Raw genomic sequence first — 12,951 nt, 5'->3', positions numbered from 1 at the left:
GGTTTCTTTTTTTCACATGAAGAACCAAATGTCCCCCAGGTAATCGTATTTTTTTATAAATGTATGTTTATACATAATATATATATATGCTATTTGGTGTAACATCGACAAATGTACATTATATTTAAAAGTTTAAAATGTTGCTTTGTAACAGGATAGTTGTATTCCGCAAAAAGATACTATCACCATTGAGGGAAGTGGAAATACAAGTAAGGTTAAACAACATGAAGTTCAATGTACTTCCAAGGCCTTTATATCTAAAGGATCTCAATCTCACACGGAAGATGTAAGTTTATATATTCATACAAGTAATATTATGTCGTTAACGACAATATGGTGTTGTTTTCAAGATATTGTTTTTTCACTTCCTAAAGGCAAAGGAAAAAATAAGGTCTGTTAACAACCATATGCATCCGTTTTAAAGATATCATTTTTTTCAATCATAAAGGCAAAGGAAAACATAGACTCGGTTGGTAGTTCGAAGTATAAGAAGCGTGTAGATGGAGACAGTTGCGCACAAAACACTATTCCTGAAGATCCCGAAGTTTTGAACTTTACCCGTAAAGGAGAATACAGGCTGGTAAGATCTTTGATAAATAAATATTTACATTTACATTTTTTTTCCTTAGTATTGGAAAACTAAGATGTAAACTGGTAAATAAAAATTTTTACGTGCAGCGTCTTCCGGTCGGGGTTTCAAAGCGCGCTGGCTTTACAAAGAAGCTTCATACTTTGAACATTGAAAACATGCAGGGCCAAGTTACTACTTACGAAGTTAAACCGGAACGGAACGGAAAAGCTCTACGCTATTCAGTCATCGACTGGCCTGTCTTTATGGCCGAGAATAACTTGAATGACGGCGACATGCTTGATTTCACTTATGTGAATTCAAAGAAAACCGTTATCTTAAAAAATGTCCGACATGTCTAAGCCATCGTGCAACGAATTTTCATTAACTCTCTTTACAACAACTGTTGGGTCTATGTTATGTTAACTATCCTTTGAACATGTAACCGTATGCACTTATTTCTGTTGTCGACTTTGCTATGTTAACTTACTTTTGTGTATATGTTTAGTGTTTAACTTTAAGTTTGGTTCTATAATTCTATAACTAGAAATGTATAACAATATTCCACAATGCTATACTCTTAAATATATTAGTTAGGGGTCAATTGTCAAAGTTTCAATTGACAATTGATTTCATAATTTCGTATAGTATTTATGATATAATCTCCTATACTGTAATTGATTATTGTAATTAAAAACATTCCAAAAATACAAAAAGTATTCTTGGAAAGTTCAAACTATAGGTAATTTTAAATTTGGAATGAGTAATCAAACATAAATCAAGACATTTTTTTGCAATTAAACTTGATTTCGTATTAAAATGATTCCATAATTATGTAAACCACTATTTATATTGAACGAAAACTACTATTTCGTGTTCTATTTAACCCTATAGTTTGTTGGTTTACTTCAGGCTTATACAGTTTACAATTGTATCTTCTTCTTCTTCTTATTGCGCTAACCTGATTCACATTTCCGCTGATGTCAAAAAGATCAAAAAATGAAAGAATGTCTTCTTCATTAAAAGATGTACAGAAAGAGAATATTGGAAGCCGTAAGTGCCATTTCATTGATTTATCAAAATAAAGTATCAATTCCGCGATCAAGTTGGTTAATTTTTTATGAACCTATTTACAGCTATACTCACATCGAAAAGGTCAAAGATTGAGTCTTCGTCTTTCGTCAATCAACCTTGCAATACAAACAATTCAAGGGGTAGCATTTTGAATATATTTAACTTTACTGATTATTAGGTAGATACATGGCTCAAACAATGTACGTATACTATTTTTTGTATGCTTTTATTTTTTACGTTGCAGCTTGCATGTCAAGGATTCCATTTTCAAACATAACTAATGGTATACATTTATTCACTCATATATGCATAATCCTTTTAATATGTTGGTATAGTAGTTTCCTTTATATTCATTATTTCTAAAATGTAATATTAATATTCTTATTAGTTCTCAATCCTGATACGAATAAGGAAGCCAAAGAGAGGCGAAGACAACGAAAAATCTTTTTGGATTCTCGGAAAAATCGGTCTCTACAAATACATTCTAACGATTTGAGGAATGTATCTTCAGGTAATACTTGAAAATTAATTATTATTATGAAAGGAACGTACCATCAACTAATAGTTTTAAACTTACATGCATTGATGAAGATAATGTGACCACGATTGCGTCGTAAATATTTAAATAGCAAAACCTTTTGTCTCTAACAACTTGATAATATCAAATATTGATGTTGTACTAGATAGAGGAACATTATATTTAAAGTAGCATTCCAACAGGATACATTTACCACAATATTTAAACATATAACATAGGCCAAAATGGTATCAAGTTATTTTCCAACAGCTAACATCAACAAAACAGTTTACAACTTCCTAAAAAACCAGTCCTACACACCTATATACTTATTTCCAAAACCGTTAGTTAGACAAAATTACCATATACAATGGTTGAACGGTTTTGATCTAAGTTACTAACCCCATTATTCTTCGATTATATCCCTAACAAAGAGTGTCGGCATGTCCGCATACCACTCTAAAACGCAAAGATAACCCATCTTGATGTTGTTTTCACGAACCCATGCTGGCCACCCCAATACGCTAAACCGATTTTTCTTTTTTGCTCTTTTTGGTTCACCCGTAACCTTCAGATTTGTTTCCACACCACGCATGTTTTCAATGGTCACCTTTCCGCATCGATCAATTCCCATGGCTCTTGCAACTTTTACTGGTATCCGCTAAGAATTGCCAAACAAGTACACATACGGTAATGATAAATGCAATAAGGACACCATATAACAACAACAGTAAAGTTACTACACAAATCATCAATATAAATACTTACAAAACGTGTACAGGAGGAGGGCATGAAAATGAGATTTGGTTCTGGTGCGTCCCAGTCGAACTCTTCGGAAGTGAAAGATTCGTCTGACTCCGAATCTGTTAGCATTATGACTTCCGTTTCTTTGTTGTGTTTCTTTCTTTCAGTTGAGGAACCCGCCATTGACTACATACATTTATAACAGTAAAGATTAGATGTTGATTATCATATAACATATCTATTTTTTAGAAACCCCCAAATTTAAAAACATTTGTGTCTAACACTTATTCCAAACTTATATACATAAGAACAATGATCTTGACAATAAAAACAAAAACAAACAATAATAGATGTTCAGAAAAGAATCAGTGAATAATAATAATAATGCCCAAACGACAATCAATATTAAATCGGAACCCTAAATTGACCTAACCGATAAAACAAACAAAAAGAAACCAAATACTGAAACAATAACGGCAGATTAAGATGAGAAAGCATTTATTTTCGCTCAGCCAAAACGGAAATCTATATAACTTGATGAAACTAGGAAGATTTTGCCGGTAAAATCTATATGTTGAATATAAAAGAACAAATCGGATTATGAAAAATCGTCAAATATATATTGCAAATCCCTAACACTGATTGAAGTAAACCTCTAGGTTATGTGAGAAACATTAGTTTGAATCGTACCTTTTGTTGCTTTCTCTTTCCGACGATGAGTAGGTGACTGCCGATCGACTGTTAAGCTTTGTATTTCTATGGAATGGAAAGTGTTGTGATATGTAGGGAACACAATAGGGAAAGAGATAATCATTGTTACCTACAAAATATCTGATTTGGGATTTGACAATTACATCATTACTTTTATATACTAATAAATCTATGTCTATAAAACTAATAGATTACTTAATGTAATAAAATTTTAAACATAAAACCGTTTGAACTTTAAAAAAAAACTAATAAATATAACATATTTTTTTTAAAAATAATATGCAACAACGAAATTTTTTATAAATATACTGATTCACTATACATTATAAATGTTACTAATAAATATGTAATTTAAGAACTTCCAAACCATTTTCATTGCCGGAATGAAATAAACGTATCAATACAACTTCCTTTATGTTACTCCTATGTTACACTATACAGTTTCCTATTTTTGAATACTTTATTTGAAATTATACATCAAATTGTATGTATACACATGTATTGTTTTTAAAATACTGTATTTACTATTATCCCAGATGTCCAGCAACGAACACCATTGTCCAACATTTCAAACGGTATTATTTAACTTTTTATATTCAGATTATCCACATTTTAAATTTTATTCCTATCATTATATTTCATGTACCTTATATGTGTTTTCTATTCAATGATTGTCTGCAAGTTTTCATCCCTAAACTTACTCAAGATGAGAGTAAGGAGAGGCGTAAAGTTAGAAAATTATACATCGATGGTAAACGTTATGGAACGCAAATAGGTACTTCACAATCTATACATGTTATAGCATCTACCGCTGCTTCTTCATCCATTCAACATGACATGGTCAATGTTACAACAGAGGCGTCCATTGGATATGGAGGTAAAAATTTAAATAAATGTTTGAAGTACGATATTATTAACAAAAAATTAATTTCTTTAGTGGATAATGTTTATATGTGAATTAAATATTGTTTATTATAAAACTACAGTTATTGGCCCGAGACTTCTTCAAAATGACTGCAAAGAGAGACGGAGGTTAAGGAAGTTATATTTAGACAGTAAAAGATCTACAAGTCTTCATCGACGAAAATTACACCCTTCCAATACTTTATCATCTTCTACTAATTTAAGATTGATGTCTTCCAACACGCACAATGCTACTCCTACATCGTCGGTGTTACCTACACGTAAATATTATATTTTCTTAATAATCCGGATTTAGTTTCAAATACAGTTTATATGTTTTAAAAAGTTAATAAGTTGGAGTATATTATGTTATTTAGGTACTGTTAGCTGTCTTACAAACAACATGACTACACCAATAAACATTCGTCGTTTTTCTCTATCTTCAAACATCACAAATTCTGGCAACACATCTACTATTCTCGAAAGTTCTTCTTTACAGAGGATGTCGCCAGGAAAACGTAAGTTAATAAGTAAATCGCGAGTTACATCTCCTATACCAATGATTGACTTGACGACAGAGGAAACTACAGATGAAGCAATCTACAAAGGACTTTCAACAGGTATAATAAAAATTAATTTACTTATTAAATTAACTAAATAGTATATATTATTTTTATACAAACACCTCCTTCTTAAAGTAATATTCTTTTTTACTTCAACTAACTTTACAGATTACATCGATCATGGTGACCAATGTATTACTTGTGAAGTATGCAATGCTAAATTATGGGATGCTGAAAAAGGAAGGGGAAGAAAAGAGAAAGGAAGAATATGCTATTTCTTATGTTGTGGTTACGGCAAAGTAGAACTACCAGATTACAAAGATGCTGTTCCAAGTTATAAGAAACTTTTTATGTATAAGGATAAAGAAAGCAAACATTTTTTGAATAATATTCGACGGTATAACTCAATGTTTGCTTTCACGTCAATGGGTGGTAAGGTTGATCCCACTGTTAACAGAGGTAATGGACCATTCTGCTACAGAATTAGTGGAGAGAACTACCACAGCACTGGAAGCCTGCTTCCGGAAGACGGAGATCAACCTAAATTTTGCCAGCTCTACATTTTCGATACTGAAAACGAACTTTCCAACAGACAATCCGTATTTAGGTACTTATAACCAACTAAACATTTTTTCCAATCACAGTTCTCTCCATTAGTATTTTAGTTAATGTTTACGTTTTGTAACACTCCTCTTTTTTTTAACCAGTCGTTCAAAGGATTCATCCTCCTCGAGTGGTGCTGAACTTGATAATAAACTGATTGAACATATAAAATGTCTTTTAGATTCAGAAAATCAGTTGGTAAAAGCTTATAGGATGGTTAGGGACCGTTTTCATGAAAACCCTGAGCTTAATCTGAAGCTTCGTCTAATTGGTATTAGAGAAAAGGATGGACGAACATATAATTTACCAACATGTGGTGAAGTTGCTGCTCTAATTGTTGGGGATATTGCCAACACAATCAACAATAGAGATATAGTTATTGAAACGCGGACAGGTGCTTTGAAACGAATTAGTGAATTGCATCCTTCATACCTTGCACTTCAATATCCTATTTTGTTTCCTTATGGTGATGATGGTTATAGAATTGACATCCCTCATCGTGGTGTCGTAGACGTAATCAATAAGAAACGTCCAAATTGTACGATGAGAGAGTTCTTTGCATATCGTTTGCAAGACAGAATTAATCAGTTTTCATTGATTCTAAATTCAAGGAGACTCTTTCAACAATTCTTGGTTGATGCGTATACTATGATTGAGAGCGAAAGGCTTAAATACATACGACTTCAACAAAAGAATCTAAGGTCAGATAGCTATGAAAGTCTATGTGAATTAAGAAATAAGGGCCAGCAAGACATATCTAACGTTGGAAAACGAATATTTTTGCCCTCTTCGTTTACCGGTGGCGCGAGATATATGATGCAAAATTATTTAGATGCCATGGCTATCTGTAAGTGGTTTGGTTATCCGGATTTTTTTATAACCATCACGTGCAATCCAAAGTGGCCTGAGGTAAAAAGGTTTCTTAGAGACACAAATCTTAAACCTGAAGATAGGCCCGACATACTGACCAGATTATTTAAAATAAAGTTGGATTCAATTTGCAAAGATTTTAAAGAACGCCATCTATTTGGAAAAGTTGCAGCAGGTAATTTATCAAATTATTTATTATATTGATTTTATAATATTTAAATCTACTAATGGTTTATTTTGGTTTTCAGTTGTTTACACAATTGAGTTTCAAAAGAGAGGATTGCCTCATGCCCACCTATGCTTATTCTTAGAAAATGAATCCAAGCTTCCAACGGTAGACCATGTTGATCCATTTATAACTGCAGAAATCCCTAATGAAGATGAAGATGCAGAATTATATGCACTTGTGAAAGACTATATGATTCATGGTCCATGTGGTAACGCTAATTTAAGTTGTCCATGTATGGTTGACAATAAGTGTTCCAAGGGTTTTCCAAAGAAATTTCAAGATCATACTACACTGGATTCAAATGGATTCCCAATATACAAAAGAAGAGATAATGGTGTTTCTGTAGTGAAAAATGGAATCGACTTAGACAACCGAAGTGTTGTGCCATACAACAAAAAACTTTTGAAACGGTACCAGGCACATATAAATGTTGAGTGGTGCAATCAAGCCGGATCAATTAAATATTTGTTTAAATATATAAATAAAGGCCCTGATAAAGCAACCGTTGCAGTTGTCCAACATGATAGTAATAACGAAGAACTACAACAAGACGAGGTCAAAGAATACTATGATTGTAGGTATATATCGGCTTGTGAGGCATCTTGGAGGATCTTCGCATACGATGTGCATTACAGGACTCCATCTGTTATGAGGCTGCCATTCCATCTTCCCGGAAAACAACCTGTTGTTTTTGGTCCCGACGAGGATATTAATCAAGTGCTTAACAAACCATCTGTCAAAGCTTCAATGTTTCTTTCCTGGATGGAACGTAACAAAGATCCGAATGACACATTGGCCCGTACACTTACATATGTTCAGTTTCCAAGTTGGTATGTATGGAAGCTTGATAAACGTTGTTGGGAACCTAGAAAAACACATAAGTCAATTGGGAGAATTCACGCTGTAAGTCCATCTCTTGGGGAAGCATATTATTTAAGAATTCTTCTTAACAAAGTGAAAGGACCAAGGTCTTTTGATGATATTAAAACAGTTGATGGTAAGGTATATGATACATTTAGAGATGCATGTTATGCACTCGGCCTTTTGGACGATGACGCAGAATATATTGAGGCAATCAAAGAAGCAAACGAAACAGGATCCCCTTCGTATCTTCGTAATTTATTTGCTACTTTGCTATTAACAAATACGTTGTCCAGACCTGAGGTTGTATGGGAAAGCACATGGAGATACATGACAGATGACTTTATATACAGACTTAGGAAATATCATCGTCTTACAGGTAATTGTTTTACGTAAAATGTAGTTATTATCCACTTTTTTTTTTGTTTTTGGTTGCGTTATAAAAAAAAATACAATTTTCATTTAAAGAAAACATGGTTTTATGTTTCATTTATGCTAAATGGTTTGGTTCATTAAATATTTTTTGATTTCATATCTTGATAATATATTTTTTTTTCCAATTTTTTACAGATTTATCAATTCCAGATCACCAACTTAAAAACTATGTTTTGAGTGAAGTTGAAAAATTCTTAGCCAGAAACAACTCATCACTCAAGAGATTTGAGACAATGCCGTACCCAGATACTGCGTCTATGTCTGATTCAGACAATCGTTTGATTAACGAGGAGCGTATCTACGACCAAACGAATCTTCAAGCTGAATTTAATAATCAACTTAATTTGCTAACTGAGGAGCAACGGTCAGTTTTCCAACAAATAATCAACGCAGTTGAGGGTAACAAAGGTGGGGTTTTTTTTGTGTATGGCTATGGCGGGACCGGCAAGACGTTCTTATGGAAGACATTATCTGCGGCAATCAGATCAAAAGGTCAAATTGTATTAAACGTTGCTTCAAGTGGCATCGCGTCGTTGTTATTGTCTGGTGGCAGGACCGCGCATTCCAGGTTTCGTATTCCATTGAATCTTACTGAGGATTCAGTGTGTCATATAAAACCGAATGGAGATGTTGCTAGACTACTACACGAAACAAACTTGATTATATGGGATGAAGCGCCTATGGTCCACAAGCATGCATTCGAAGCGTTGGATAGAACAATGAACGACATTTTCAATATCGAAACTTCAAACAGATCAAACATCCGCTTTGGAGGGAAGGTTGTTGTCTTAGGAGGCGATTTTAGACAGATCCTTCCTGTTGTTCCAAATGGTGGAAGACAAGAAATTGTCAATGCCTCAATAAGTTCGTCTTATCTGTGGAATACATGTAAGTTGCTGAGATTAACAAAAAACATGAGGTTAACAGTTGGAAGTTCAGCATCGGACGCTGAAGAAATAAGACAATTTGCCAAATGGCTTTTGGATATAGGTGAGGGAAATGTTGGTGGTCCAAATGATGGAGAAGCGTCAATTGAAATACCAAGCGACCTTCTAATCACTGATACATCGGATCCAATTTCAACTTTAATTGATTTTGTGTATCCTTCAATTCTCGAAAACTTCAACAATCAGAATTATTTCAGTGAGAGGGCTATACTTGCACCTAAGAACGAGGTTGTGCATGAAATTAATGATCGGTTGTTGTCACTATTCCCAGGAGAAGAACGAGAGTATCTTAGTTCAGACAGTCTTTGTCAGTCTGAAGATCCAAACGCTACACAACAAAAACTATACTCTCCTGATGTGCTTAACGGTCTTAAAGTATCCGGCTTACCTAATCATAGGCTAGCACTAAAAGTAGGCGTGCCGGTGATGCTATTACGTAACATTGACCAACAAAATGGGCTTTGTAATGGTACACGACTACAGGTCAAAAAAATGTATAACCGTGTAATAGAAGCCGAGATAATATCCGGAGGGAACATAGGCACACGCACTTATATACCAAGGATTAGTTTGATACCTTCTGATAAAAAAATTCCTTTTGAGTTTCAAAGGAGACAATTCCCGTTGGCTGTTTGTTTCGCAATGACTATTAACAAGAGTCAGGGACAATCACTGTCTAGAGTTGGTCTTTATCTGAAGCAACCAGTTTTCACCCATGGTCAGCTGTATGTTGCTTTATCAAGAGTTAAAACCAGACAAGGAGTTAAACTTCTGATTTTGGACAATGACGACAAACCTACTAATAGAACCACAAATGTAGTTTACAAAGAAGTATTTCGTGACTTGTGATCTCCATGTACTCATTCATCAAACGATCTTACATTCCGTGTAAATGTTCAAAAAAGATCATAATAACATTATTATCTTCCATAAACACAATATTACACAAATTTGCCTCATCATGTATCTCGAGATATTACATTATTTTTCTAATTGTAGTTTACTAATCGATTATTACTTGAACGTTTATTTAATTCAAACGATTACTTCAATAAATTAAAGTTATTCATTTGTGTTTTAGTCCACCCGCGAACCTCGCGGGTTCTTAAACTAGTTCCTCCATAAAAGAAAACCCAATTTATTTGATATTAATCAATTGAGTTATATTCTTTTAAGTAACCATTTGCTAATTTATTATATCTAACCACACACATGATGATTCATTCGGCTTGAATTATTTAAGGTATCTTGCAATTGTGGAAAAAAACTGAAGCAGCTAAACAAGCAAACAAAGAGGAAATTTAACCCATTTTTCTCTCAAGAATGGCCCCAAAGTTCAGCTTCGCAAAACGATTGAGCCGACCCTGGCAGTTACCAACCGTTTAAACTCACTTGAGTTGTAAACCGAAAGTGCTCACGGTTGTGCTTCACTAAGACTCGTTTGTATGTTTTCGGAGCGCCATCCGCAATCCTTGAGGACGATGTAAGAATTAAGGAGATGGGACTGATGTGTGCAACATAGGTTGTATCTTTGAATTGTAGTGCTAAGCACCACATTAAGCAAAAGCTCATGTCAAATCTTTCATGTTGTAGACTAAAAAATATTTAAGGGTAAGATCAAAACAACCGAAAAACGCTTCTTATTCTCTTATAAATAAACAACAGACTCGCCACGAGTCAATCTGCGATAACAAACAGATCCAAAAGGTTCATTTCAAAGCATAAACTCAATGGCACCCAAAGAAAATGGAAACCAAAAGCTACAACTAACAACACCCCTAAATCTACAATACCAAAGGAACACATAACAGACTTCAGTCACTTTACTTCTTAGAATCTTTGCTCAACAAGTACTTTTTAAGAACATCCATAACCGACCCAAAATCCGCCTTCACATTCACCGGCGGATTAGCCAACTTACAAGCCATTTCCGGGATTGCTTTAGAGTGATAATCAATCTTCGACTGCGTAAACTTCAACCCATGCGCAGTACTCACCACAACCGCCCTATCAGTAGGCTTAATCACACCACTATTCCTAAGCTTAACCAAAGCCGTCAACGCAACACCAGTATGCGGACAGATAAACATCCCCGTTGCATCCGCTTGCGCCATCGCATCCATCAGTTCCTCTTCAGTAGCCTCCTCAACAATCCCATTCGAATTCTTGAGCGCGTACACAGCCCGATCTATAGAAACCGGATCACCGATCTGGATAGCGGATGCAAAAGTCGTTTTCGCCTTCATAGGACTAAAATCCTCCCACCCGGATTTAAAATGTAAATAAAGCGGGTTCGCGTTTGCAGCTTGGGCACACACAAGTCTTGGAATCCTATCAACTAATCCCAACTCTTTACACATGTGAAACCCTTTGTAAAACGCGTATATGTTCCCCAAATTCCCACCTGGAACAATCACCCAATCGGGTACTTCCCAATCAAACTGCTGCAAGATCTCGATCGCAGCCGTTTTCTGTCCTTCTAACCTTAAACTATTCAAACTATTCGCCAAATAAATCGGTAACTCTGAAGTCACTTCCCTAACCAACCGCATACACCCGTCAAAATCAGTATCCAGGCTCAACACAAACGCCCCGTTGGCAATCGGCTGCACCAATTGCGCCATCGAAATCTTATCAGCAGGCAAGAAAACAATGCTGGGGATACCAGCAGACGCGCAGTAAGCCGATAACGCAGCCGACGTGTCCCCAGTGGACGCGCAGCCCACCCCGATAACCGGCCGGTTCATCTTACGCAACCGGTTAACCTGACTAACCAAAACAGTCATACCCAGATCCTTAAAACTACCCGTATGACTAATCCCACAATGTTTAACCCATAAATCATTCATGCCCACCAACTGTTTGCCAAAACGCTCAGCCCAAAACATGTTGGAATTACCTTCAAAAGCGCTGACAATATCATCATCATCAATCTCCGGCAACACCCATTCTTTCTTGGACCATACCCCCGACCCGTAGGGCCACGTGGTCTTGCCGATTCTCGAATCGAATAGCGATTTCCAGTAAGTTCCGTCGAATGCTTTTAGGGCTTCCATGTCGTGCTGCACATCGAGGAGGCCGCCGGAGCGGGAGCGGTAGACGATCTCGTCTAATGAGTAGGATTCAGTGCAGGATGGGTCGGCGTTGAAGGGGACGTATTTGGCGGAGAAGTTGTGGTCGGTGGAGTTGCGACGGTGGGCTTCTTGGCGGATGCTTTCGTCGGCGGGGCGGCGGTGGTGGTGGACTGGTGGAGGTGGGTTGTTGGATGCTTTGATGGTGGTGGTAGTTGTTCTTCTAGGGTTAGGGTTTGTGTAGAAAGGGGATCTGAGAAGAAGAGTAGTAGGAGTAGCCATTGGAGGAGATTGGAGATGTGCGGCGAGATGGTTATGGAGAAAGTGACAAGCATATATTTATATTGGTAGGTGAGTTAGTGTTTAATGTTGACTCGAAATTGTTTTCCATCATGAAAATTAATATTAATAAAGAATTAATTAAAGGCATATTTGGTTAAGCTTTTTAAAACAACTTATTGATTTATTAGTTTTTTGAAAAGTTCATAAGCTCTAAAATGATATTTAGCAATGAGGGTGTATGTGAGAGGAAAAAGTCAATAAGTCTAGGGGTGAGCAAGTTTAGGTCCGGACCAAAAATAACCGAGAACCGAACCGAAAAATACCCAACCCGACCCCAACCCAAGTACCTAGGTATTTAAATCGGTTCCAATTTTTCATATAAAATAGGGTCGGGTCGGGTCGGTTCTCGGTTTTTTTCATGGTGAAACCCGACTTGGACCTATGACCGGAACCGACCCTATATTTAGGGCAGAGAATCGGTTCTGTATTTTATGTTTAATCGGTTCTCGGGTCGGGTCGGGTAATGGTCGGGTCGGGTCGGGTTTTCCCTTTTGCTCACCCCTAAATAAGTCA

General features: G+C 35.9%; 2 protein-coding genes across 2 annotated transcripts; one reads left to right on the top strand and one right to left on the bottom strand.

The window, feature by feature from the left end:
• The first annotated feature begins 4,265 nt into the window (after positions 1 to 4,265).
• On the top strand, positions 4,266 to 9,874 carry LOC110892458. The gene is made up of 8 exons (XM_035981189.1): positions 4,266 to 4,491; positions 4,601 to 4,798; positions 4,895 to 5,137; positions 5,249 to 5,687; positions 5,788 to 6,728; positions 6,802 to 8,022; positions 8,214 to 9,332; positions 9,402 to 9,874. The coding sequence occupies exons 1-8, from the start codon at positions 4,266 to 4,268 to the stop codon at positions 9,872 to 9,874; spliced, it is 4,860 nt and encodes a 1,619-aa protein (XP_035837082.1).
• A 770-nt stretch (positions 9,875 to 10,644) lies between these two features.
• Positions 10,645 to 12,417, bottom strand: LOC110894122 (threonine synthase, chloroplastic). Its single transcript, XM_022141302.2, has one exon. The coding sequence runs from the start codon at positions 12,376 to 12,378 to the stop codon at positions 10,849 to 10,851; it is 1,530 nt and encodes a 509-aa protein (XP_021996994.1). The 5' UTR covers positions 12,379 to 12,417; the 3' UTR covers positions 10,645 to 10,848.
• Positions 12,418 to 12,951: the final 534 nt, after the last annotated feature.

The sequence above is a fragment of the Helianthus annuus genome, chromosome 12 (assembly GCF_002127325.2).
Source record: "Helianthus annuus cultivar XRQ/B chromosome 12, HanXRQr2.0-SUNRISE, whole genome shotgun sequence".
Classification (NCBI taxonomy): Eukaryota; Viridiplantae; Streptophyta; class Magnoliopsida; order Asterales; family Asteraceae; genus Helianthus; species Helianthus annuus.
The sequence above is the reverse complement of the archived record's forward strand: the minus strand, read 5'-3'. Positions and strand labels throughout refer to the sequence as shown.